General features: G+C 42.8%; 1 protein-coding gene across 3 annotated transcripts in view; it reads left to right on the top strand.

The window, feature by feature from the left end:
- The first annotated feature begins 81 nt into the window (after positions 1–81).
- The window catches only part of abca3b (ATP-binding cassette, sub-family A (ABC1), member 3b), a 32,109-nt gene continuing 4,371 nt past the window's right edge, over positions 82–27,819 (top strand). The window contains exons 1-31 of one of the 3 annotated variants that reach the window (XM_086133481.1): positions 82–345; positions 1,222–1,294; positions 3,894–4,140; positions 6,706–6,833; positions 7,678–7,843; positions 9,447–9,706; positions 9,817–9,933; positions 10,110–10,230; positions 11,933–12,106; positions 12,464–12,645; positions 13,425–13,571; positions 13,673–13,802; positions 14,314–14,468; positions 15,001–15,156; positions 15,226–15,436; positions 15,828–15,978; positions 16,067–16,165; positions 17,721–17,919; positions 17,997–18,303; positions 19,011–19,284; positions 19,398–19,602; positions 19,701–19,920; positions 20,076–20,234; positions 20,574–20,746; positions 20,950–21,084; positions 21,365–21,559; positions 22,583–22,770; positions 23,691–23,861; positions 24,048–24,244; positions 24,340–24,413; positions 24,973–27,463. In XM_086133481.1, the coding sequence (XP_085989607.1) occupies positions 1,241–1,294; positions 3,894–4,140; positions 6,706–6,833; positions 7,678–7,843; positions 9,447–9,706; positions 9,817–9,933; positions 10,110–10,230; positions 11,933–12,106; positions 12,464–12,645; positions 13,425–13,571; positions 13,673–13,802; positions 14,314–14,468; positions 15,001–15,156; positions 15,226–15,436; positions 15,828–15,978; positions 16,067–16,165; positions 17,721–17,919; positions 17,997–18,303; positions 19,011–19,284; positions 19,398–19,602; positions 19,701–19,920; positions 20,076–20,234; positions 20,574–20,746; positions 20,950–21,084; positions 21,365–21,559; positions 22,583–22,770; positions 23,691–23,861; positions 24,048–24,244; positions 24,340–24,413; positions 24,973–25,104 (5,127 nt within the window). In that variant the 5' untranslated portion in view covers positions 82–345; positions 1,222–1,240 and the 3' untranslated portion in view covers positions 25,105–27,463. Of the gene's footprint in view, positions 346–1,221; positions 1,295–1,364; positions 1,421–3,893; positions 4,141–6,705; positions 6,834–7,677; positions 7,844–9,446; positions 9,707–9,816; positions 9,934–10,109; positions 10,231–11,932; positions 12,107–12,463; positions 12,646–13,424; positions 13,572–13,672; positions 13,803–14,313; positions 14,469–15,000; positions 15,157–15,225; positions 15,437–15,827; positions 15,979–16,066; positions 16,166–17,720; positions 17,920–17,996; positions 18,304–19,010; positions 19,285–19,397; positions 19,603–19,700; positions 19,921–20,075; positions 20,235–20,573; positions 20,747–20,949; positions 21,085–21,364; positions 21,560–22,582; positions 22,771–23,690; positions 23,862–24,047; positions 24,245–24,339; positions 24,414–24,972; positions 27,464–27,819 lie in introns of those variants that run through there. The other 2 variants (XM_086133480.1, XM_086133483.1) reach the window with 2 other exon arrangements.

Genomic DNA, 27,819 nt, shown 5'->3' on the forward strand with positions numbered 1-27,819 from the left:
TAATCACGTGACCACAGCGCTTTTCAGTGTGTCACGTGTTTTTTTTTTGGGGGGGGGGGGGGGTTGTTGACTATTCTGCTGTAATTTGGTGATGTATCCGCGAGCTGCCTGGCTCTCGGAAGCTAGTGCGCCGTCATCGCCTCGCTAGCAGGCTGGCAGGCTTGGAGGGCGAAACCCGTTGTTGGGGGAATGCGAATTCTAATGCTATTACGGGAGATCTGTGCGTAAGAAAGAAGAAAAAGCCCCACTGTGATGTTTTTATTCTCTTCATGCTAAACCGACGAGGGAACGGGGTAAAGGGACTGCAAGCCTGTGAAGTTCACCTGCCAGAATAACGATACCGAGGTAATAATTTCATATTTTCTTTTTATGACACGCCAAGAATTAACGTCGGAGAATGATTGTATTGGGAAAAGACGCGAGACGGTGTGTTATTAGATGAATTTATTAAGGCTGACCCTCAGTTTTGTTTAACGTTCATCAGGAAGACTGAGGGATTGACGAGCAGGTTTGTCGTCCAATCACAGGGCCCCAAATCCGTGCTGGGCCAATCAAAGAAGACGGAGGTGGTGACAAGCAAACTTCCCGTTTTAAGGCGTTTCTGTTTATTTCTTCAGAATACTAATAAAGCATATGCCAATTTGCAAACAATTATTGTATTAAAGTGAGTAGGAGTTGGGTTAAAATCAAAAGGGACAATGACGGTAAATTGGCTTTGTGAGAAAAAAAAACCTGTCCAATCAATAGGGCGTGAGAGTTGCAATCGGCCAATCAGGGAGAACGAAGTCGGGGCTTTGGCAACAAGGAAACGTCTGGAGGATTTTCTGTTTTGAGAAGACTATATAAATTACAAATTCGTAAACAATATTAAGGGGCTATGCTTAAGGGATTGCGTTAATATTAAACGGTATAAATCGTTTTTATAAACAAGCCTGTCTTTCTTGTTTGTTTCCTTACCTTCCTCTTGAATATTTTTCTGTCGCCCTACCAATAATTTCTATCCTCTCAAGATTGTTTTTCTCCATTTGCGCACTGTTCCACCTCTCGCTCTTGTTTTTTTGAAACTGAATCCGAGACAGCATTCCTCGACTGACTGTATGGCCCGTTGAAATTGAAATGGTCTAATCAATCTCACGTTTAAATTAATGTCGCTGTGCACTTTGTGCATGATTACATTTGGCTCATTTCACTCTTTTTTTTCCAACGCTACTTGCTTGACAGGAATCCAGTCCTCTTGAAAATGGCCATCGTGCGGCAGTTTGGACTCTTGGTCTGGAAAAACTACCTTCACCAGGTAAATTGGAGAAAAGTGCAGCAATTTGTTGCAAGTGTCAATTGTGAGTGAAAGTATATGTGCATCTTGAAAATGGCCATCGTGCGGCAGTTTGGACTCTTGGTCTGGAAAAACTACCTTCACCAGGTAAATTGGAGAAAAGTGCAGCAATTTGTTGCAAGTGTCAATTGTGAGTGAAAGTATATGTGCATGTTTTTAGGTCACAGAGGTTGTAGACTGACTCACACTTGGATTTCTACTGCAGATCATAAAACATATTTTACACGTTTACATGGATCTGTTTGCCGTAATACTTACTGTACATCATCATAAAAACTCAGATAACGTGATGGCACAAGTGCACACCTTTTTATAACTGAGCATGTGGATGTGTTCAGAATTAAGGAGGTATATTCAAAGTTCAAACTCATATTAACTGGGACTCAGCACAAACCTGGCGTCATTTAAAATTCCTCTGATTAACCTAGAATAAAGTTCAGATGTTCTATTTGGCTTTCGCTGCCATTTTTGTTATCACATCTTACAGCACAAGCTGTGGTCCCGAGTGAGCTTCCACAGGGCCGGAAGGGTCTCATTATTCAATATCAGTCAGCTGAACGGTATAATACAATTTCCAAGGCATCATCAAGTCATGAAAATATGTCACATATTACCAAGAACTTGATGTCCCTCCAAAATTGATGGAGTGAAAAGACAACTGGTCAGGGAGGTTACTAAGAACACTTTTGGAGCAGCTGCATAAATTTCTTGTCAAGTACTTTCTGTTCAGTACATAAAACAGTCGTCCGTCATCATCTTATGTCTGGGCTAAGGGGTACGGTGACAAGTCAGAACCCTTATTATCTAATGACGAAAAACATCTAAGTGTGGCTAAACTTTGTAAAAACACACTTGTAATCCCTCAAATATAAATAAGTAGGGCAAAGTGTTATGGACCGATGAAACCAAAAGTGAACTTTTTGGCCATAATTCCAAAAGGTGACTGTGGCGGGACAATTCAAAATAGAAGTCAGTGTTAGTCCAAACCCTCCAGAGTTATTTCATAAAGCAAAATGATTTTTGGAAAAGCCTACTAGAACAGCTGAACTTTATTTTGGGGTGTCAGGAGTCCCCTTAAATGGTGGCAGGTGTGTGCTTATTCGCATTCAACAGGAGTCTGAATGTGATTCTGAACACAGTCACATATCCAGTCATAAGAGGGTGTGCACACTTGTGCACCCCCTTCATCTCTGTTGTTCACTTCCCCTCTTGAAAATATATATTTTTTCAATTGAGTTGTATAGGTTAGTAGATGGCATTATGATGTAAAACGTTTTGTTACACCTAACGTGGGTCTAATTTTTTTAGTTTAAAGAAAATGGCAATGGACTGAAGACTTTTTATAACCACTGTAGATGAATGTATAGTATGAATAGCAACTCGGCGGAGTTCACTGTCCACTAAACTATTATCATAGATTATCAATAGATCTGATTCTGCATGAAACGGCAACGAGCGAGGATCTCTGCATATGTGATTGTGGGGCAGGAATTTATCAAACTCTGTAGTGTCTACATCATGAAGATAATGTATCAAATTTAACCCGATCGAAGGCTATTGGCACGTCAGGATTTGTGCTTTTCTGATTGGTGGCCATCCAATATCAGTTAAACTTTGCACAATGCGGTACATATTTTGATATGCCCCTTGTTTGCTTTCTAGCGTAGCAACGATTGTTGCTCTATCAAATTTTATCTTCAATTCCCCGTGGTTTCACAATCGCATTGATTGAAACGGGCTCACATAACCAAATTAACTTTGCGCTAAGAAGTCACTCTGTGTTCTAATCACTCATCACAAAAACCCACTTCGATGGACTTTCAAGTAGCTTCAACGCTGTCGCCATGAGTTAGGAGGTGCATCGCAAAGACGCCCGGACCTTTTCTTTTCATTCGTATCGATCAAAGGATCCCATTTGAAACTTGGTTGCCTTTGTAGTGTTCTCATGCCTCTCTTCATCTCTTTAATTGAATATTTTGAAGGAGTGAATCTCATAAGTTATCTGGCACTTCCTGTTCGCTGGAAGGTCACCTCTTTTCCACTCATTTTACCTAATTCATCACACTTTGTCCTGCATTGCAGATAATTTGGGAAATAGGAAATTTGAGACCTCCAGCAAGGAAAAGTTGTTCTTTTTTTTGGGCGGGGGGGCTTACCATTTAATCAAGAACCATTTGTCTGGCATAATGCAAACGTTGACGGCTGTAATTGGACAAATAGGCTACAACCACTACTCTACCTATTTCCTAAAATGGTTTGCTTCTCACGCAGTGTTTCCCAACATTCACTGAACCAAGGCGCATATTTTGCACTTGGAAAATCTTACAAAAAGTAAATACGCTTCAATAACGAAACACGTCACAAACTACGCAAAATTCTCTGATAAGCAAATATTTCTGGAACACTCCAGCCCCAAGTCAACATTTTGACCCAGTTCCTCAGAAGCCTCGAATGCGGTAATTTACTTCCTCTCATTATGTCAAACCCATGACCGATAACTCATGACCAATAACCCCGTGATTTCTGTCTACCCCACCTTTCCCCCCAAACCACGCCCCAGAAACGTCAAATCCTGGTAACGCTGGTGGAGATCATCTTGCCCCTGCTCTTCTCCGGTATCCTCATCGTGCTGCGCCAGAAAGTGCCTTTCAAGGACTTCCCCAATGCCACCGTCTATGAGAGCTTCGCGGTGGGCGCCTTGCCCAAAAACTCCCTGAGGCACTTGCAGCTGGCCTACGTGCCGGCCAACTCCAGCGCCGTGCGGCAGGTGGCGGAGGAGGTGCGACTCAACCTGGCCATCGCCTCAGGTTGGTGGTAGTCAAGCACCCTCCCCCCCAAGGTGGAAAACGGGTCTGTTTGTTGTCGATCCAACTGTCCATCCATCCATCCATCCATTCTCGATAGAAGTGGCTCTGAAACCTTTTACAACACCGAATGTCTCTGTGTGTCGATAGATAAAAACGTCCTTGGATCAGTTCTTCATTAATCGCCAGGCAAAAACCACTTCTGAGAGAGAACATGAACTAAAGAGGACAAAAAATGACGAGACGCAGTTAAAAATAATTTTTATTCTTTTTTCATTGTTTTTTACATTATACACAACTCTTTATTTCTTATGCAATAATTTAATTTGTAACATGTATTTGTTACATATTTTGATGCATTTTTATGCTTTAGAAAACATTTATGTCTGAATTCTGGGGGTTCTTGGAATGGATTAGGGCATTTACATGGAAAGCGCGTCTCTACTTACAAAATTTTCTAGTTCAGAAGTTTCTTCCAGAACTAATTAATTTTTTAAGTAGCGACACTACTGTATTTAACATAAAATTTTAATACCAATTTGTGTCAATCACTCTCTTCCGTTCGCTCCATATCCACAACGAACAGCACCAGATATAAATGCTATTTATTTTTTCCATTTCAGCCATTTGGAACCCAGTTGCTTGTTAAAAAGAAAGAGAGAAAAGGAAAATGTATTTTTAAAAGTAATAAACAATACAGTTATTGCTTGATACATCGTGTCCAATGGGGTTACAGGTAGGAAACTATCTAGCAAAAGGGAATGGGATGGTAATAAACACTCAATGGCCTTTGTAACGCAAGCTCCTGCATAATGAACAAAAAACATTTTCTAATCTTAACCTCTGACAGAAAATGGTTTACATGCTCAATGCGGCTCTTCCGGCGCCGCTGTTTTGAGGAGGGAAACGGGCGCTGCTGCCTTGACACCATTCTAATTCCAAACTGGGAAAACTGGCTTCTCTGCAAACCAGGTTAGGAGAGTAAAACGTGCCACGCCCTGCTCTCATTTCATACTAAGAAAGCTCACGCGGAAGCCTGCATCTTTTTCCTCAGCAGTGGCACTTGCCTCATATGCATGCACGCTGACAAACAATTAGCTGAGGCGTGTGGCCGCCGGTCGTCATGTAAACACTACCACGTCTCCCTAATGAATAATTAAGACGGCCTCACCATTCCCGCAGTCTACAATTAGTACATGCGCCTGGTTGCTCTCTGTTCCGTAGTTCCAACGGCGACTTGATATTTCAAATAGCCACAGTCATGGTTTTGAAATTTCTTCATGATGATTTTTTTTTGTTTGTTTTGTTTTGGTTTGTTTTTTTTCCCTCTCTGTGGTATATTGCGAAATGAGATGCATCATCTCTTATCTGATTGTGGGCTTGCCAGGACATGAACCATTGAAAGCCACAGATGATTACAGTGCTGTGTTTTCGGTCCAACACAACAACAGTGTTAGTCCAACAGTGTTGGATTTGTTTGTAAAAGTAGACGAAAGGTGATTGATATAACTGCCGGTTTACATGGTCATAAATAGTTACTATTCACGGGAGATTTTTTTTCTCCCCCAAACCACTTCTAAATCCTAAAATTTTAATCCTTACAGGGACAGCGGTTACTACATTGGACAGCTTATAATGTAATCAGGTCACAGGTTAGCATTATTGGTGCATGAAAGGGTAAAATCAAATTAAAAAATGGTCCCATCATGGCTGTGTGATTAGAACTATCTGTTTATCTGGACTAGATTAGAAAACTTGTTTTTCACATGGTTCCTAGCATCAGCTACAGAAGGTTTACGGTCCTCACAGTGCCCCAAACGCAAAGTACGCTTTATGCTAGCGTCAGTCTGTCGAAACAGGATCTGTTCTTGAGAAAAAACCATGCAGCGGAATGCCTGCTAATTTCCCCACTGATGAAAACACGGAACTGCTTGAGAAGGCGTTTGCGCAAAGCCAAGATGGCTGCCTTGGACTGAACTGCAGTCGGGACAGCAAAGGAACGAAGCTTTCTGATAAATACCTAAAACCAAATAGGCGGGGGAAAAAATAAGTGGATAGTGACTTTTGAGACACGCTTTATCTATTCAGTATAATTCATGATTTCATCTCCTTCTAATGTAATATTGAATCCATTTTGTCTTTGGATTTCCAGTCTGTCAAATAGTCGCACAAAAGAGCCTTTTAGTATTCGCCCCAGGCTCAAGTATCAAGGGCACGTTTGAACCGATGCAGCTGCTTGTCCTTGCTCTTTTTTTTTTCTGTGTGTGCCTTTCCCTCCATTCGTGTGTTTATTCAGTGGGTCTGACCCAGATTTAACCCCGTCGGCCTGTGTGTAAAGACCTCGCTGCAATCCGAATACCTGCATGTGTGCGTGATAGATGGAATGTAAATTGGACTTTAGAAATTCTGGAACAGACACAAACGTGGCCAAAAATACAAAAAGAAAGCAGAATATGGTTTTATTTTGCAGTAATCCCTCGCTATACCACGGTTCATCTTAAATGGTTTTGTTTTTTTCCGTGGATCCGTGTGTGATTGGTTTGAGAAAAATAATGTCGTCTGTTACAGTGCATGGCTTTGAGACGGAGAAGCACTTTGAGGACTATGTGAGGAATGACCCTCTGTCTGGAAAACTTCTGGCCGCTGTGGTTTTTGAGAAGCCCTGTTGTCACAATGATGAGCCTTTGCCCCTTCAGGTATAAGCGCCACACGATATGCATCATGAACAAAATAACACTTCCCACTTAATGCTTAGTCTTTGCTTCGAAATGCACTCGCACTGCACTGAAGTCGATGAGTTACAGTGCATGTTAATGAACAATACGTGGGACGCATGCATGTCAACACACCACACCGGATTGGAGCCAGAGGCTAATTTCCACCCGTTGTCGCCGGGCAGATTACAGAAACAAAGGAGGGGAAAAAAGCACAATATACAAAGTAACACATGAATAAAAACACAATTAAAAGTCCAAGTCATGATTATATGACTGATTTGAATTGAATTTGATTCGAATTCTCAGAATTTGAGTGGTACAGTGTTCTGGTTTGCCCACTAGGGGGGCAGTACAATACAGACATACATAAAACATGAAGAAGAATTTTACAACTCAGCGGCACTAAAAACTGTAGTAATATCAGTCTTTTTTTTCCACAGAGGATAAAGAATTCCCTGTGAATATAATTATATTGTCGACATGCTTTACTGCACCGTTTGTGTTCAAATGTCCGCTGCTTGAATCGGACATTTGAACACAAATAGTGCAGCAACAATATACTGATTATAGTCTAAAAGTGAGACTTTTCAAACATTTCAGCAGAGGGGTGAATCCCTCGAATTTATGTCCCAAAAAACTGCCAAGCCAATATGATGCACGGTTTCTGTACTGCTGATGATGACAAACCCACACTATTGGCCTTCCTGTCTTTTGTAATCACCCAAACAATTTGTTATGTTTACGCCTCACTACAGTTGCATTTCTGTTTTTTTGTTGTTGTAATTGTTCCTTGACATTTTTCTTTTTCACACACACACACAAGGTCCGCTACCACCTGCGCTTCACCTTCACCCCTCGCAACGCTCCGCCCAAAGAAAAATCGGAGCTGAACCCGAACAGTGACTTTGACTGGCACACGCTCAGCCTCTACCCGCTTTTTCAGCTACCCGGCCCAAGAGAGCAATACGACAAGCATGGGGGAACACCTGGTAAGAGGCTCTCTTCTAATGGTTATCTTTATATTCACACTGAGCTGCTGCCAGAGCTGGTTTAGAAATAAAGCGGCCATTTGTTGCTAACAAAACCGGTGCCTGAGGAGTGCCAACTCTTTATTGGTCCTGGAGGAAAGCTTCTAAAAAGTGCAGTAGGCATTTATTCAGGGCGTTTTACTTTGTCCAAACTTTATGAAACAGCAAAAAAGCCTGTAATTATTTTTTTGTTGTTGACATTTTTGCAAATTATAGTCTCTTCCAAAAGTATTAGAATGACAATGTTAATTTATTTTTGTTAAGCCCTGAAGACATTTGTGTTTCAGTTCTAAGTGAATAACATTTGATATTTGGTGGCATAACCCTGACTTCAAATGACCGCCTCAAACCTGTCATGCTTCAACTACACCAGACTATTGCATTGGGGGTTTCTTCAGTTTCCCCTTCAGGAGAACAGGGGTGTGCAGACTTTTTCTAACCATCCTATATAGTCTGGAAGAGAGTTTTTCCAAAAGAGCGTTTAAAGCTGCAATTTCCCAGCCTCCTTCCAGCTTCATTTCCTGCAGGTGTAATTGCAAAACAACGTTGGCGTTAATTTAGATTATGACTGCAGAAAGCCACTTTAAGCTAACGCTTAAAACGGTCAATTAAATTGGATTTTTGCAAATGAAGGCCTCTTCTTCATTTTCTTTGGGTGAGTGGGGGTGGACTAAAATACATTTGGTTCATGGCTTCTCGTCATAAATTGAAGTAGCCTGGAAAAGTCCGTCGTTTTTGACATCCTTAGACCAACAGCTGCGACGCGCTTCATCTCTGCAAGCCTCAAGAGGCTACGTTTCCACGGAAACTGCCACCCAGCGCGTTTGGTGTGACCCCCGCCTTGTCAAGCCTTGGCGCGTCCTCCGTGCAGCGCGACATCTGCGTGGCGTTCACGCGCCATTCGGACACACACTAAATTGAGGCTTTCGAGCGTGGTGGGCACAACTCGGGGGTAGTATGCGAGATGCATTGAAGCCGATGACTACGAGATGTGCGCCACGCATAAACAAACCTAACAGTATATTAGTAAACCAAGTGTGTGTGTTTCTCTTCTTATAGTTGAGAAATCCAAGATGTTTTGTCACTTGCGCAGTAGTTCCTCAAAAGATTGTATTGTTCACGGTTGCCATAGTTTCCTTCAGCCTCAAGAAACAAGACTTCTCTATTTCCGTGTGGAGTCAAGACACCAGCCTGGTTAAGGTGCAAAACTATCAAGCGTGAAAGTAATTGAAGTCAAGGTCATCAAACCACTTTTAAGCACCTTCCAAGTTAGCTTGCCACAAAATAATTTAGACTCACACGGTAAGCATCTATTTGAAGGTACGGTCAGTCCATAAAATGCATCACGTTTGGTAATCTGTTGCTCTTTGAACTCAGACGATCCCGCTCCACGAGCTCTTTGGCCATCGTGTTACTTGAATAACTGTTAATTTAATGTGTAGTATCCTTCGGCTTTCCCTGACTGTCGGACATGTAAGCAAAATGTTTCCACATCTCACGCTGTGCCCCCTTTTCCTTAACGCACCATGGCTTTGTTCAATATCTGCTCTTCTTTTCTTCGAAGGTTATTTCCGTGAGGGATTCCTGGCCGTGCAGCACGCCGTGGACCGAGCCATCATGCGCTCTTACAACAGAACCGCAGCCGACTCGCTTCTGGGACAGACCAGAGTGGTCCTGTCCCGCTTTCCGTACCCACCTTTCATATATGACGTATTCATCCTGGCCATCCAGAACCAACTGCCCCTGCTGCTTGTGCTTAGCTTCACCTACACGTCCCTCAACATAGTCCGAGCCGTGGTGCAGGAGAAGGAACGGAAACTGAAGGTGGATGTTGGAGGGTTGTTTTTTTTTTATTTTTTTTTGGGGTTTGCTGAGTTGATGATTTCAATCTGCATTCTAAGCCGTTTTGTCTGTGCTCTTTTTATGGATCTCAGGAGTACATGAGGATGATGGGACTTAGCAACTGGCTCCATTGGACTGCGTGGTTCCTTATGTTTTTCCTGTTCCTCTCCATCTCCGTCTTTTTCGTCACTCTGCTCCTCTGCATCCAAGTGAGTTTGGACCCCGTTAGCCCTTTTGATGACATTTTTATGTCAAAAGTGAGTCGCTGCAATTGTAACTCCCAGTAGGTGAAGAGCAGGCTCACTCTATGCTGCAACTGTCTGGGTGCACTTGTAGTTATTCTAATGGGTCAATGACAAAAATTCTGTGCATTTTATGGTTGTAGGTTAGCCCGAATGGAGCAGTCCTGAATTACAGTGACCCCACACTGGTCTTTGTCTTCCTTCTGATATTCAACGTGGCCACCATCAACTTCTGCTTCATGATCAGTGCCTTCTTTTCCCGAGGTGTGTGCATATTTGGGTATGATTGATTGATGAGGATTAGTTTTTTTATGACCAGTTCATTCCAAATTGTAGCACGGCGGCCTAGTGGTCAGCATATCGCCCTCACAGTTTTCTTCTCTTGGTGCTTGCGCATTATTTTTTCCCCAGGGTGCTCCAATTTCTTCTGTGTTCTAAAATCATGGACGTTTGCTTCAATGAAGACTCTTAAATGGTCAATAATTCACTGCATGGAAATGTGAGCGTAAATAGTTGACTCCTGTGATTAGCTTGTGTCAATTTATGATTTTTTTTTGTGTGTGTGAATATACTCCTACTGTTATTATTAATTTAATAATTTTTAAATTAGAATTTTCTTCTCCTGAAATTACAATATTACAAAATACTCCAACACTATGACACCGATACCACATTACCAGCCTGAAAAATGAGCTCAAGAAGGAGTCATGCAAGTCCAGACTAAAGAGAATTAAGTGTGTGGTGTGAAAATGTATGACTTGAGTTGTCACGCCATAGTTTCAGTTTAGAACTGAAATGCTGACTTACTAGCGATGTTTAAGCGGAATGTGTGATGAGATTGTTAACATTTTTCATCACAATTGTAAGCTGTAATGGCATTATCAAGTATTGATACTTGGTATTGGTAAATACTCAAATAATGTTGCTCACCACAATTTTAATAAAACCATCAGCGCATGGAAAGCAGAAGCAATAAGTGCCCACTGTTAAAACAAGCCGCGGAATACCATAAGAAATAAAAACCTTTATTTTCTCCAGAAATTGCTTGTGAATGTTGCAATGTGGCTGGAGGGCAATAAAGCAAGTGAATGCAATATATATCATAGCAATCCCCCGAATACACGTTTGATGTCCCGCTTGCAAAGCTAATTAAAATGCTCGATAACAACTGTTGTAATTAGACGTAGGAGGGTTTTCAGTCTTGCGCTCTTGCAGGTGTTGTCTGCTGGCAGTGTTTTGCGCGAGCAGCTGCCTCGGCGCGATGTCGACTCGCAGCGCACTTTGCATGCACACTCCAAATGTCAGAGCCACGGGAGCTCTTTTGAGAGTTTCTTTTCATCGCAAATAGAAGCACTTGCTCTTTCATTCTGCTCTGCAAGTAATTGTCTTGCATTCAGACTTCTTGCAGTTTTGTCATTTTCATCTTTTCGGTGTGTCGTGGCTGAAATGTTACTTTCAGAATATTCCAAATGTATTGGTTCAACAGTACACAGTCGGCTTTCTTACTGAATAACGTCGCTTAGCGAAGATCAACCATGAGCTCAGAAAATGTCCACCCTATTGTTGTCCACACACAATCGCACACGTACTTAGGTGATTGGATGCACGTTGTCCTCTTGCAGTTAATTTATTTTTAAAAAATTCAGGGGCATGACCAAAACCTTTCGATTTTTTTCCTTTTTTTCCATTTTCTCTTATCACTCATACCAATCATAATCGTCCAATGGAAAAAAAAAAAAAAGACATCGCTGTCTTTTATAATTTTTTCATTACACAATGATCCCACAAATGTATTTCGGACCGAAAGCCCTATTCCGTCTTTTCTTCCCCCGATAAGCATATTCATTTTCTTTGGTAACCATGACAACAATTGAAAAATGTCTTTGCACATTTTTCATTGTCAGACAGATATTTAGCATCCTTATTCACTGTCTTTTTTTTTTTCTTTTTCATTTTACCTCCTCAGCCAACGTGGCAGCGGCGGCAGGCGGCTTCACATATTTCCTGAGCTATCTGCCTTATTTGTTCCTGTCGCCACGCTACGACCTACTCAGCCATGCCCAGAAAGTGTCGGCCTGCCTTATCTCCAACGTGGCCATGGCCATGGGAGCGCAGCTACTCGGGATGTTTGAAGGCAAAGGTGAGGCTCTCAAATTTTGTGCTGAAAAGGCCACATTTGATTTTCAAAACCAATATGTGGCCCTCGTGTATATGTGAAGGTGTTTATTAATAGAATAGTAGTTCATTCCAGTTTGAATTTTATTTGAATTCAGTAAATTAGAATGAATTAACTTTATCTATCATTTAGTGAGATAAATAATTCTAAAAATGAATATCATGGTCTAATTCAAACTAACAGAATAAAAAAAAAAATTAAACTAATCATAATGATAATCCCAAAACTGTTACAGAGCTCCAGGCCATATAATTTTTTTCTACTATTTCCATATTTACTCATTATTTATGCCATATCTATTTTTTTTCCTTTCCTACGCAGGCACGGGCATCCAGTGGTGTAACTTGTTTGATTCTGTGACCGTGGACGACGATTTCTCGCTGGCCCAGGTGATGGGCTTGCTGCTGTTTGACGCCGTACTCTACGGCCTTGTGGCCTGGTATGTCGAGGCAGTTTTTCCCGGAGAGTATGGCGTGCCGCTGCCTTCGTACTTCTTCGTACTGGTATGCACACACGCACATGCACACACACACACACACAGGTGTCTGTGGGTCGGGCATTCCAGAGTTCCGGAGCACTTATAGAAGACTCTATAACCTAATTTTTAGCTCTCAGAGTCACCCCAAAATAAAAATAAATAAGAGGGGTGAGAAGCGAAACAACAATTAGACAGGCCAAAATCATGCATTGTTTTGAAATGTAAAAGGAAGCTGGAATATCCACGCAAACGTCACACAAAGAGATGTTCCAACGCAGATTTGAACCTGGGACTCCTGACTGCGAACCGGACGTGCTTGAAAAATTCGTTTTTCCAAAATGAAAAAAAATATGCCTTTCTCTTCTTCCACTCAAGAAAACCTAAATCCATATTTCATTTGGGCAAGCATAGATTAGGTAGATTTTAGGTACTTTAGATTCATCAGTGCTGCAGTCACTGTAAAATTGGATTCTATTCAAACTATAATTGCAAAATTTCCGACACAATTATGATATAATCTTGAGTCCATATCGCCCACTCCTCATTGTCACATTTGATTAAAGTCTGAACACTCTGCAGTAATCAGTACAATAATGGATGGTTAAAAAAAAGACATATATGCACATAAATAATCCTTTGCAATTAAATCCCATCTCGTCCCAAGGTATGGGAGTGATATTGTGATAGCTTGACATCGCAAATGACTTTGCTTCATCCATAAAGGATGAGATTTAAGCTAATGAGTTTGTTCATTATTTTTAAATTGCCGCCACCTGACGACTAAGTCATTTTTTTCATGTGCAGCCATCCTATTGGTGCAGCAGCCCTCGCATGGCTCTGGTGAACGAGAAGGAGGAAGAGGAAGATGCCGAAAAGGCTCTGAAAGGAGAGTTTATCGAGGAGGAGCCAAACGGAGTTGTCTCTGGGGTTAAGATAAAGCACCTTGCCAAGGCAAGAACAGTACACAACAATTCAGATTTTTTTTTTTTTTTTTTTTTTTTTAAGAGGGTGAAATATCAGTTTGTCTAGAATTTGTTCTCATTCCACGGCAGGAGTTCAAAGTGGGCAACAAAACGCGCAAGGCCGTGCGGGATCTCACGCTGAACATGTTTGAAGGGCAGATCACGGTGTTGTTAGGACACAATGGTGCCGGCAAGACCACCACGCTGTCCATGTTGACAGGTGACCGCTTAGAACATGTTACATTTCCTAAACATATGCACTGCCGCAAGATGATCTCGCTAGAGTTTTACTCTTTTCTCTCTCTCTCTCTCTCTGTATAAAATATTGCGCTCCACCCACCACAGCCCCGCTACGTGGGTGGAGCGTCTCTGTAAATGTGTATAGCTGCGACAAGATGATGGCCAAGCGCTTATAACAGAGAAGATCGTAAAGCACGAATGCCATGCATATAGCATGTTACACCATCATGCACACAGGTTACATGAATGACTTTATTCAGTAGTTAAATTACATTTCTTAACAAAGTGTTTCTTGATTTTTTTTTTCTCCTGCACATCAGGTTTTCATAATAATATAATAATAATAATATATTTATGGATTAAGTGGTCTGCAACAGGCAGATTTGCTTTTTTTCTGAAACAGAGCTAGAAATTACCAACACATGGTAAAAAAAAAAATGAAACCCTCGAGGACCCGTTACAGCCCTACTCTGCGTCCTTTGTCTTCACAGGTCTGTTCCCCCCAACCAGCGGGAGGGCCTACATCAACGGATACGACATCTGTCAGGATATGGCTCTGATTCGACGCAGTCTCGGACTCTGTCCCCAGCATGATGTTTTATTCGATAATCTGACCGTGACGGAGCATCTGCTTTTCTATGCGCAGGTACTCACACTCATACGCTATATTCTCATAAAATTGCTTCTTTTTTTTTTAAATTAGATTTTTTTTTTCACATTGCGAATTTTATTTGAAATAAGAAACTTTTTCATTCCTATAACATTTTTGATACATGTGGTAGTAGGGTATAACCGTTTCTGGATTATTTGCGGTTCTTTGATGAGGGTTGACTTTACCACTGCCCAATAACAGTTACATTGGCCAACAAATAACTTTTTTTTCCATATGCCAAAGGTAATGTAATGGTTTCTGGGTAATGCAGGCTGCTGATTGAATCTCTTTCTTTGTATTAATTCTATTTTTTGAGATATTGATATTTTTGACAATTGGTTAAAATTAATGTGCCTTGACAGTTAGCATTTGTTTAATATTAATATCAAATATTGCCTCATTTTCACAATTTTGCTCGTCACGTTTTGGTATTGACGATACAGACGCCTCACTAAAACCAACAAAGTGCAAACAGTTTGTGAATGCTTGTTCAGAAAGGATGCGATGAATGTGCCGTGTCATTCAGCTGAAAGGCTTCTCCAAAGAAAAGACTCCAGAGGAGGTGGACAGAATAATCTTCATCCTCCACCTTGAAGACAAGCGACACGCTCGCTCCAAGACGCTGTCAGGCGGCATGAAGAGAAAACTCTCCATTGGCATCGCCCTTATTGGCGACTCCAAGGTTAGCAATCTCTCACGTGTTTGTTTTCCATCCATTCGTTGAATTTGAATTCCACGTTTGGCGAGCCAGGTGGTCATGTTGGACGAGCCCACATCTGGTATGGACCCGTCGGCCCGACGCGCCACGTGGGATCTTCTGCAGGGCGAGAAGAGCGGGCGCACCATCCTCCTCACCACGCACTTCATGGACGAGGCCGACCTACTCGGCGACCGCATCGCCATCATGGCCGGGGGGGAGCTGCAGTGCTGCGGCTCGCCACTTTTCCTCAAGAACAAATACGGTGAGCACGAAAGGATGCGTGCCTTCAGATTTTTGTACCTCGGCATCAGACAATAATTAATTGACATCACTGAGCTGTACCAACAATGTAGTCCAAATCAACTCACTCATAAATATTAGTCCTACTCTCTCTCATTGTAGTATAGGGCAGCGTAAGACCCAGTTTAAGTGCAATTAACACATGTTTGCCATCTGGTGGTGATTGGCAATATTACAGCCTAAAACTACAGTCAATGCTTGCTTTTTTTTTTTTTTTTAATTGGACGGTTGTAAGCTCATCTTGAAATTTCCATAATGAATGACGATGCTTATGCTCCAGCTCAGCCGCCAACCTTCTGAGGACAAGCCCTTTAGAAAATGCATGAATTTAATTCAACTCCTGCGCTCCCCAGGTGCTGGCTACCACATGGTGATCGTAAAAGAGGCCCTCTGCAACGTGTCCGAGATCACCCGCCTCGTTCACCTGTACGTTCCGAACGCCACATTGGAGAGCAGCGCGGGGGCCGAGCTGTCTTACATCCTCCCGAAGGAAAGCACCAGCAGGTTGGTCATGCGGATCCTGTTTGGATATCTGAATTTCAAACAAGAATCTCATATAGTCTTTCCTCTTTTTTTTTTCTCCTCCTCTCAGGTTTGAGCTGCTGTTTGCCGAGCTGGAAATGAACAGAGAGGAGTTGGGCATCGCCAGCTACGGAGCATCTGTCACCACAATGGAGGAGGTGTTTCTCAGGTCGGAATTTGAGTGAAAAAATGTTTTTGAATTGCCAGTAGCAGGGGCTCAGAATCCTTTTCGAAACTAAGAGCCCCTTTTGGGTAATCTGAAGAGCTACAATAGCAAATTTGCTCAAATTGCCGAATGTGAAGACACTGATCATGTTCATCATTTCTCACCATAATTAGCAAACGGATACATTCTAACATGCAACACTATTTCCATAAACGTCTGCCAGTGTTCATATTTTCAAATGATGACTTCTGCAGCGTTCCTAGGAAATCACAATGTTCCATCCCTGCTAATGTTTAAAAAAAAAAAAACAATTTCAAGGCTTTTTCCACAATAATATGAATTTGTAAAAAAAATTATGACCTGAAGATTAATTTATTCATTATATTATTATTATATGAAATGATTATATTTTTAAAAAATCTACCTGTTGCTGCCTTTAACCTTTAATTCATAAATATTACAAAATATTTTATTAAATGACATATTATAATTAAAACCTGCTGTACTAGAGCAAAAACAAGGACAATTTGGTATGACTGCAAAAACAAAACAAAACAATCATCTAGATAAAAATGACAAAACGGCAGATATCCGAGGAAATTTTCCGCTTGTCATAATTTTCCTCTGCATTTTGCTTCACACGGCTTAGTTCTGCCTCCCACTTAGTGTCCGCGTGTATCTATGGCAACGATTTACAGTGTCCCCTCTGCGGTGGGCTAACGTTGCACGCCGCTTCGGCTCGCGCCACGTCACATTATAATTGGTGCTGCTGCGAATTTTTTCCCCGCCCTGGCCTTATTATCCGCAAGTCCAGCTGGGAAACCATCAGTGGCTGTCCACCCTTGTTGACATGCCCAATGTCAAACGTGACCATCTGTTTTGCTCTTTGAGGGAGGAAATAATAGGAACAGGAATGGTCAGTTTGTTATTGTGGCCTTATCCTGCACATGCCCTTGTTAGCTGGGTTTTGTGTGTATACACACACACATACACACCCACGCACTGTCTCAAGACAGCTTATCATTTTAAGTCCAAAATGATTACGTCTGTCTTGCAATCTATCTACCCTCTCATTGTTGCCAATTGCTTGAAAAATGACCATGGGTCATTAAGCCAATCCCATCACAATCAGTTATCGACATCCATCCATCCATTTTGCGATCCGCTTATCCTCACAAGGGGGGTGCTGGAGGCTATCCCAGCTGTCTTCAGGCAGTAGGCGGGGGACACCCTGAACCGATTGCCAGCCAATTGCACGGCACATACAGACGAACAACCATCCGCGCTCACATTCACACCTAGGGACAATTTAGAGTGTTCAATCAGCCTGCCGTGCATGTTTTTGGAATGTGGAAGGAAACCGGAGTACCTGGAGAAAACCCACGCAGGCACAGGGAGAACATGCAAACTCCACACAGGGAGGCCGGAGTTGGAATTGAACCCAGTACCTCTGCACTGTGAGGTGGACGCGCTAACCACTGGACCACCAGACCACCTCAGTTATCAACATCAATATCCAACAAGAGTTGAACCAACAGCTTCTGCCTTATGTCTTCAGAGTGGGTAAATTGGTGGATTCCAGTTTGGACATCCAGGCAATCCAACTGCCCGCCCTGCAGTACCAGCATGAAAGACGCTCGCACGACTGGACGACGGACGACACCAGCAGCATCAGCGGCATGACCGACGTGACCGATTTTACCGACAGCGGCACTCTCATCTCCGAGGATTGTTCCAACATCAAACTGAACACGGGGGTGAGATGACATAAAGTTAAAGCACTTCAGTGGAGAGTTGTCAATGAAAGCTTACCCCCTTGCCGCCCTCCAATCAGGCAAGACTTTACCTGCAGCAGTTTTACGCCATGTTCCTGAAGAGGGCATTGTACAGCTGGAGAAACTGGAAAGTGATGGTGGCCCAGTTTCTCATCCCCTTGGTGTTCATCGTGGTGGCGTTAATGGTGGCGCGCACACTTCCCAACCACAAGAACGCTCCTCAACTGGGACTGGAGCTGCGTCGTTACGGCCCCACCAGGGTTCCCGTCGCCCTGCAGACAGGGGCGGGGGCCTTGGCCGCCGACCTGGCCACCGTTTACAGCTCACAGCTCCTCGAGCAGCACGGCCAGCTCGTCAACATCACTGGTAAGCTTTGTGAAAACGGCATCACGGGTTCTTACCTGAACTGAGTCGTGAGAATAGGGTGGAAGAACCTCAAAAAAAAAAGTTTTGTTTTTTTTATTCAATATTGTAAATGCGATTTAACATTTAATTATTTTTTTCAGGGTCCTCTTCCCAAGTACTTTTTATTTTTTAACAAATACAAGCAATGAATTAATCTCTGTTCTAATAAGCTATCTAATTTTTATATATATTTTTTGGGGTCATTGAGGTCAGGTTTATGCTAAAATAGAGACAAATGAGCCAACTTACTGGGTACTTCAATTAAAATCGTGAATTTTTGTTTATTATTTTTTAAATTATATTATTATTTTATTTTATTTCATTATTTTTCTTCTCATATGGCACAGTGTTCAGGTCATTACATATGCGGAAGTGCAGGATTTGTAACCCGTTTCACTGGGATGTTGATGTGATGTACGTTCTATTTTGATGCCCGGAACTGATGATGGTCTATGTATTTAAACACGTGACCATGTTTTTCCTTTTTCTAACTGTTTAAAAAATTCAATAAAAAGTTTAAGAACAAAAAAAAAATCGTGAACATCGCGCCCGAGGGAAAACAACCAATCAGACATGATGATGAAGTGTTAATCAATTTAACTTGCACTGGTTCATGGCAGTAACTTTCCCAACCCTGCTGACAGTTTCCGCCTCCTCTCTCCTCTCAGACTTTACCCACTACATCCTGACCCAGGCAGAGGAAGAAGGCGGCAGCTTTAACGAGCTCTGCGTGGTGGGAGCCGCTTTCCGCGGCAGCAGCAAACACTTTGCCGAGGCGACGGCGTACTTCAACAACGAAGGCTACCACACGCCCGCCACGGCTCTCATGATGGTGGACAACGCTCTGTTCAGACTCCTCGCCGGGCCCAACGCTTCCATCCACGCGGGGAACTACCCGATGCCGCGCAACCTGTCTGAAGCTGCCCAGGGTCAACTCGCAGTGTATGCAAATTAGTTGTGGTGTTGATACTTTGTCCAATAAGACAAAACTGAAATGAACGCGAATGATCAGTTTCCTTCCTTCTCGCTAATGATCGCTCTCTCTCTTTCCGTAGGGGAAAGACGGGCTTCATCATCGCCATCAACCTCATGTACGGGATGGCGTCTCTGTCCAGCACCTTTGCACTGCTGCTCGTCACCGAATCGGCCATCAAGGCCAAGCACGTGCAGAAGGTCAGCGGCGTCTACCTGTCCAATTTCTGGTTCTCGGCGCTACTCTGGGACCTGGTCAACTTCCTGTTGCCGTGCCTCCTCATGTTGGTCAGTCATGGGCTTTTGAAGAAATCCTCCCCCCCACATATTCGCGGCTCACTCTTGACGAATACTTTACTGTTATGTCACCGTAATTTCTCTGGCAGGCGGTGTTCCAGGCCTTCAGCGTGGACGCCTTTGTGTTGGACAACCACCTGGTGGACGTGCTGCTGATGCTGCTGCTGTACGGCTGGGCCGTGGTGCCGCTCATGTACCTCCTCAGCTTCCTCTTCGCCTCCGCCGCCACCGCTTACACCCGCCTCACCATCTTCAACATGATCTCCGGCACCGCCACCTTCCTGGCCGTCACCATCATGACCATCCCAGGTGAGCGAGAGGACAGTTTGGGAAGATCCAATACAATACAATCATAAAGGCAAATTACATACGTTATTGCTTTAAAATCATGCTGAGTGTCATTTACATGTATTTATTATTATTATGTGGTGTAATGAGCAGAACGTAATTTTGTTTTTCCCCAGAGTTGAACCTGCAGAGCCTGTCCCATTTACTAGACAAGGTGTTCCTGATCTTCCCAAATTATTGTCTGGGAATGTCCTTCTCTCAGTTCTATCAGAACTACGAATTAATCTCATTTTGCACGTCCAGCCCAGTCACTCAGGCCATCTGCAAGTACTTAAGTAAGTTGTTCAATCCTTTTTTTTTCTACATTACCAAAAAAACCCACAAGATGAACGTCATTGCGCTTTCTCTGCAATCAACCGTTTTCTATAAGCGGCACAGAATTGTTCACATTTTATATTTTGGCCCACACTTCCTTCCAGAATTACTTTAATTCAACAATACTGGAGGCTTTTCGAGCATGAATGGCCTTTTGTGGTCACGCTACAACAATTTGTTTTACGTGATTCAGAGGTTGAGTTGCTGGTGTCTTTTGGATCGTTGCCCTGCTGCAGACCCCAAGCACGCTTCAGCTGAAGTTCATGAACTGATGGTTGAACATATTCTCCATCCGTCAGATCTCAAGTACCAACGCAACTACTTCTCCATGTCCGAGCCTGGCGTGGGACGCTTCCTGGTGGCTTTTTCGATGCAAGGCGTCGTCTTCATCGTTCTGCTGTTTGTCATCGAGCTGCAGTGTGTCCGCTCTTTCCGCCGATTCCTCTCCTCCCTGTGCAGGAGGCGAAAGCAGGTAGCAATCGTGGGGGCGGGGGAGGGACATTCAAAGCACTTTTCTATTAGGTGATGGACTTCGCGACACAGCCCGAAATGGCACAAATGTGCAAGGGGTTGATGCCCCTTTGAAGATTTGAGACTTGTCTTCATTCCTAGTAAAATGCCTGTGGAGATTTATGAAATGGTGAGGGTTCACTCTTATCCTCTTTTGTGTCTCAGTTCTCCTTGATAGGAGATACAGCACTGCTTCCAGAGGACAGAGACGTTGCAGATGAGAGGAAGCGGGTGCTTGAGTGCCAGCCAATGGTGGAGTCCATGGTCGGCAGCCCCCTTATTCTGCACGAGCTCAGCAAGGTGTGCAACACCGGCCGTCGGGCCTTGTGTGTTTGAATTGGAAAATAATATCTTTGACATACAGTACATGTGGCGAGTGTTTTCCTAGAGTCACAAGGCCCTACGCATTTTCACTCACCACATTTTTTTTTGTATGTACAATACAAGAGAGTTACCAAACATGACCATGTGCAATATTTAGGCTTCACGTTAACATGCATAAAGAAATGATGAAGAGAGAGGGATTGATTGACCTTACCGTTCCAATTCTGTTTATGTATTTTTCTGTCTTCCTCTTCAGGTTTACAGCAGCGGACAGCCTCTTCTTGCTGTGGACCGCCTGTCTTTGGCCGTGGGTAAAGGAGAGTGTTTTGGCTTGCTGGGCTTCAACGGCGCCGGGAAGACCACCACCTTCAAGATGTTGACCGGCGACGAGAGCGTGACCTCTGGGGACGCCTACATTGACGGATACAGCATCTTGAGAGACATAAAGAAGGTATTTGCTGTCAGGTGGATGGCCATGGCAAAGCTGGGTTGCGGTCAACCGGCACAGATTTGTGCTTTGGCATTCGCACATTCACCTGTTGAAGAATTGTCTCGGGAGGGGTTTGGGGAAACTATCGTCCATTATTTGCTGAAAACCTATTGGCTGAGTTTGTGCTCAGGCTAAATTATTAAAAGTAAAGTGTCGTTTTGTGGTGTCTTGGTTCCAAGGAACTATGTTGATGTGAGCTGAGGAGCTTTGCCTAGACAAAGTTAGTGTGTTGTCACCATCTTGTGGCATTTTGGTGCCGAAAAACTGTTGAGTGGGTTGAGGAGCTTCGTTTAGACAAAAGTAATGCTTCACCGTCATCCTGTGGCATCTTTAGGTAATTATAGAGAGGGGGCTTTGATAACTCCCTGTCCCTATTCACTGTGACTGGCGAAGGGACACTATATTATGTGTATTATTTTGTCTTTCATCGTGTATATTAAAATATTGTGCAATATACATTCGTGGAGGAACACATTATGCTCAACAATACATACGACGCAGTTCAGCACCAAATACTTTGTATCATTGAGTAAGTAAGTGAATTTTCATCTGTTGGATGGATGTTCTTTTCTACTGCATGAAGAAATTGGCTCAACACTGTTAAGTTTGAATCTTTTTTTTCCCCCAATATCCTTTGCTAGCTTTAGCATCAGCAAGCTAATGAATACAGTAGTTAGGTAAATGGACAGATTGATAGATGTGTTTTAACTCGCTCCGAATTTTTAACTTTGTTAGGAAGATACCTTAACTAGCTCTCTGATGATTGACAAACTGTTTATCTGTTTGTCACAAACAGACAGCAAAAAATGTGTAGCACCTGAGCTAGCTTTAGAATCAGCAGTGGAACTGTCTAACCAGATAGAAAGAGATGATAGATTTGGAGACAATTTTATTGCTACACGTTAAATTTCACACTTGTATAATAAAATACATTTAAGGGACAATGCACACCGCCGCTTAAGGCATTTGTCTCTTGTTTCACAGGTGCAACAGCGCATTGGATATTGTCCTCAATTTGACGCCGTGTTGGACCATATGACGGGCAGAGAAACCTTGAGCATGTACGCCAGGCTCCGAGGAATACCCGAGAAGTATGTGTCGGGCTGCGTGGAAAACGTGCTGAGGTCTCTGCTGTTGGAGCCGCATGCGGATAAACTGGTGCGCAGCTACAGGTGAGCCAAACCGTCAATGTTTGTCGATCCAATTCAATATTTGACTGAGGAAAGGACGATCCGGCCTTCAAATAAAGTCCCAGACTTTTTTGTCCTCAAAAGTCTTATTTTCGGTTTTAGTAGATTTTTTTTCTCCTTTGCGTCTTTAAAATAAATCTCATGACAATTACATAATTCGAAGGAAGAGTATCTGAAACTTTCTCATACCTCAAATTTTGCCTCGTAACACAAAGCGCAAAAGAAAAAAAATAAAGACCCAAATGACGGCTTATAATTTGGAAAAATCAAAAGTTAGTGCGCTCGGTTATACAAAATAAATAAATCAGTAAACGAAAGGAGGCTCCAGCAGTCAGGGCACTTTTCTCTTCCAGGGCAAAAGGGCAGGTGCTCGAGCACCAAAAAAAAAAAAAGCTCTGTCTGCGCACATGCCTGGGCACCGCAACCTCTGCAAAAACAATTGCGGCTTGGAAGCACATACCTGAGGTCAAAAGTTTCCAACATGTCAATAAGTGACTACTTTTGCAAGTTTGCCAACACGTCTTTAGCAACGTTCTGCATGATTGACCCTGTGGTTGCATTCGGGGGGGGGGGGGGGGGGGGGGCTTCTTTCTTGTCCCGAGGACAACCATGTGAAAAGGATTACGCTCATGTTGTTTCTGAGCGGGTATCTGTCACTTGCCACGCATTAAAATAAATAAAGAATGACTGGGATTTAGTAAACTGGCTCTTCTCTGTTTGCAGCTGCTTTATGTCAGCAAGGACGCGTTTGGAATTGCGGAAACGTGTTCTGAACGGACTCAAATTAATCTACCAAATCAATTAATCGCAAAGCCCTGTTCGGCCACATTTAAAGTCACTTTCAGAAGAACAAGAACAAGTACAAGTGGCTGATATCTGACTTGTGAACATTTGCCACTCAGCGGTGGCAACAAGCGGAAGCTGAGCGCCGGCATGGCTCTTATCGGTGGCCCTCCAGTCATCTTCCTAGATGAGCCCTCCACCGGGATGGATCCTGTGGCCAGGAGGCTTCTGTGGGACGCTGTGACGCGCACGCGGGAGTCCGGCAAGGCCATCATCATCACTTCGCATAGGTGAGGGTGTACTCATCCTCGACCCAGGGGTGGGAAAACATTTGTGCTGAAGGGCTACATTTGATACTTTTCTTGCTAAGTAAGTTTTTTTAGACCGAGTAAAAAAAAAAAAAAAAACTGGAGTCGCTGGTTGTTCAGGGAAGGACTCCAAATAATCTACAGAGGTGTCCTGCTTCCTCCCCCTAGTATGGAGGAATGCGAGGCGCTCTGCACCAGACTGGCCGTGATGGTCAACGGGCAGTTCAAGTGCCTCGGGAGTCCGCAGCACCTAAAGAGCAAATTCGGCAGTGGCTACACGCTGCTGGCTAAAGTGCACGTCGAGGCTGAATTGGAGGACAGCGACCTGAAGCTTTTTAAAGACTTCATCGAAAGCACCTTCCCAGGTCTGACCATCAATGATAAGAATTTGGCTTTACTCCATCCTAATTTCACATGCAATGACTTCACAGATTCGACCGTGATATATCTTCTCTTACAGGAAGTCAAATGAAGGATGAACACCAGGGCATGGTCCACTATCATTTGACGGATAGGACGCTAACCTGGGCACAGGTATTGTGAACAGTGAAATGTGCACTTGGTGAAACGGGTGGCATCCAGTGGACGCATTACCCAATGCGAGGTGTTTCTTATGCAGAGTGTGTGTGTGTGTGTGTGTGTGCGTGTGTGTGTGTGTTTGCGTGTACTTATTGTACTGTGTCAAAATACAAAGTAATGACATCCTTAAATCAAATGTCAAGAATTCAACAATTTTGCCACATTCCTTGTTTCAATTCAATGTGCGAGATTCGTGAGGACACAGCTCCTCACAAAGCCGCAGTAATATTAGGTTGTTTTTCTCAGCCGATGAAGAAAATGTGCCTGCGAGTGTTATTATTATTATTATAATTATATTATCTGTCTATGACTGTAGCTCCACTATTTGTGTTCGATGACAACACAATATCGATTTTGTTAGCACCTCCTTGGCGTTTAGCATCATGTTAGCATTTAGCTAGTGTGTTTTGCAAGTTACGGTTTGGTTGACTACACATACAGCGCTATTTTCGCAAATGGGTGTGTTTTAGGGGTTTTTTTTCAACCCCACGCCCTCTCTGTTTTCCTTGCAAAGGTGTTTGGCACCTTGGAGACAGCCAAAGAGAAGTACCGCATCGAGGACTACTGCGTGAGCCAGATCTCACTAGAGCAGGTCTTTCTCAGCTTCGCTCAGTTCCAACACTGCAATGAAGGCAGGAGGAAGTAAGACCCGTCTGTCCCGACGACCGTCCGACATCCGTCCGACATCCATCTGTCCCCCTTCTGTGCGTGTGAGTGCGCGTGCGCGTCCGTTTGCGTTTAACTGAGTTAGTGAGTGACCAGTCTTGATGGACTCATTGCGTCGCACCACTGTTGCGTAACAGACTTGGAGAGGGTTGGCGACTCACCACGCCCCCTTTTTATTATCTTTTTAGTAAGTTCTAAGGCAATGATGTCATGCATTGCTGCTGAGTTGCGTCCAATATGATTTGTGTGTGTGTGTGTGTTATTTAAAACCTTATTTTAGGCTCATGTTCCAAAGGACTTGAAGAAAAAGAAGAACCACTGTTTCATATGTTCATGATTGTTGCACACCTCAAAGCCTTATTCTAACCAGTGAGGGTTTTGGTTTGTTTGTTTTTGTTGCCTTTGTCTCAAGCCTCTAACTGTTGCTAGATGCTAAATTATGTGATGTGTTCATGGTACAAAAGAAAAAGTCAGAGGGCAGAGCATTTTAAGAGTTGATTGGGTTTGACAATGGGAAAAGAAGAACAAGATTTTATTTTGAAAGTCCAGTCTGGTCCAGTGGAACCTCCAAAGTGGAATGCGCCTAAAGTGGTACAAAATAGTTCTCAAAAGGAAGTCGACAGATCTTGTGAGACTTCAGCTCAGTGAGCATCTGAATGATTGACACCATGAGCTGATGGAAAAGAGGTCATGTGCGCTGAGATGTCTCTAGCGATTTCTCCGACAGTTTAGGACAGTATGACCAATGCAGTTATTAAATATCAGTTAAGAGTACAGTTTTACCCTGATTTAAGATTATTTACCTCTTTCTCCATTGAAATGAATGGAAATGCTGTGAATCTCTTCCAGCACCACATAACATGGTTGTAACTTGTTTCTGTGTTTAAATAACTGAATTGTTTAATCCCCCCCCCCCCCCCACAGCCCCCAAGAAAAAAAAACTTAGGTGGTTTGCAAGCAACCGCAAAGCCGTACAAATACTAAACATAGAGTGCCACTATGGTTCATAATATAATATACGAGCATACTGTGCGTGTGCGGTCACGGGTCGATCGCGGGAGGTTGGTTGATCGAAAAGTAGATCTTCCATCAAAAAAGCACTGCAGGGGGAAAAAAAGCATTTAATTATGAATGCTCGTGTATTTGTAGTCAACTTAGTCATGTTGATAGTAGGCTAATATAGCTCATATAGATACATACAGAATGTGTTGCCTACATTATAAGGCTTTTAATTTTTTGCAGCTCCAGACATGTTTTTTTTTTTTTTTTAAACCAATATGGCTCTTTCAACATTTTGGGTTGCCGACCCCTGTGTTAGCTTTAGCTAGCTGACTTTCATAGATGGAAAGTTAGGTGAAATACACAGCGTGTAATTTAGTTACTTTGACAGTGCACTTCATTTGGGAGTGTCAACAAACAGCTTGAGACATTTTGGGGGAAGAATTGGAGACAACATTTTTGTTTTAGAGCAACAAACCAGCCTCCACTTTACAGGTCCCACTGTAGACTTCTCACTGCGTGCTTAAGACGTGACGGCTGTGACATAAAAAAAAAACATCCAACAGTTTGTGTGCGTGTGAGGATTAGATCATATATATATACTGTAACGTATAGAACACTTAAATCAATGTCTTATAGGCTACAATAGAGAAAGTTTCTTGCGAGTTGATGTGCTTCTGGGCAAGCTGCAAATGGCTCGTGTTTCCATCTCAAGCTGCTTTTTCCACATCAAATGCCTTTTCACTAACAGGGAATGATCAATCTGCTGTTTGTTCCTCTTTTAATCCGCATTCGGAGCCTATTCCTACAAAGCCTTCCTTGCACTTCGAAATAGATGTATGTATTCCTAATCAATAGGAATTATTAACAGTAGTAATCTCTCTGTCTTTATAGTTGATATACAATACCATCCACGGTGTATTGTGAGGCAGAGATGATAGAAATGTATTCACCAAGCAAAAAAACAATCGATCCGATATGTTGGCAGCATGAGACGCTTTTGCAGGGCTTTCCTAAAATTTGATATTCCACAAAGATTATTTACTACGTGTAATGTGTAATTTTTTTTCCACAATGTTTGATTTTTCTTGAATTGTATTTTGCACACAGCGCAGCTTCTTTGCCCGACTTGAATCAAAAGTGCATGTTAGTCGGGCGCGGAAAAGGAAAGTGTAGGGGGGGGGGGGTCGCACTGCTGGTGGTGAGATATACTGTATGATATTTAATAAGGGAATGGTGATATCATTGTACCTGTATGGAGCTCATTCTGTTGACTGTATCTGTATGTACCGTCATCTTCCTTTTTGCATTAAATAACGCTCTATGCAAATGCGAGCAAACATGCTATTGTTGTTATTTTATCAAGAGACACATACGAATAAGAGGAAATTTAAATATTTGCCTTGCAAGCCAGTTTAAAAATAAACAAAGTTAATCTGGAGCCCTTGCAGGGAACACCTTTATGATTAAACTTTTATCACCTGCTAACTTGACTGAACAATGACTGCAATTTAGGATCTAGCTAGGGACCCATTTATTGTTGTTCTTCTTGTTATTGTTGGTGTCACTGTCAATGGTGTCGCTATAATTAATATATAGTTTTATTATCAATTCCTCTGATGTTTTCATTCCACTCAATCCAAATGGTTAGTGTCTTTGTACCCTGCCAAGTCCGTTCTCCATCTGTAAATGTTCA

The sequence above is a fragment of the Hippocampus guttulatus genome, chromosome 16 (assembly GCF_054856545.1).
Source record: "Hippocampus guttulatus isolate MCC_2025c chromosome 16, RoL_Hgut_1.0, whole genome shotgun sequence".
NCBI classification, from domain to species: domain Eukaryota; kingdom Metazoa; phylum Chordata; class Actinopteri; order Syngnathiformes; family Syngnathidae; genus Hippocampus; species Hippocampus guttulatus.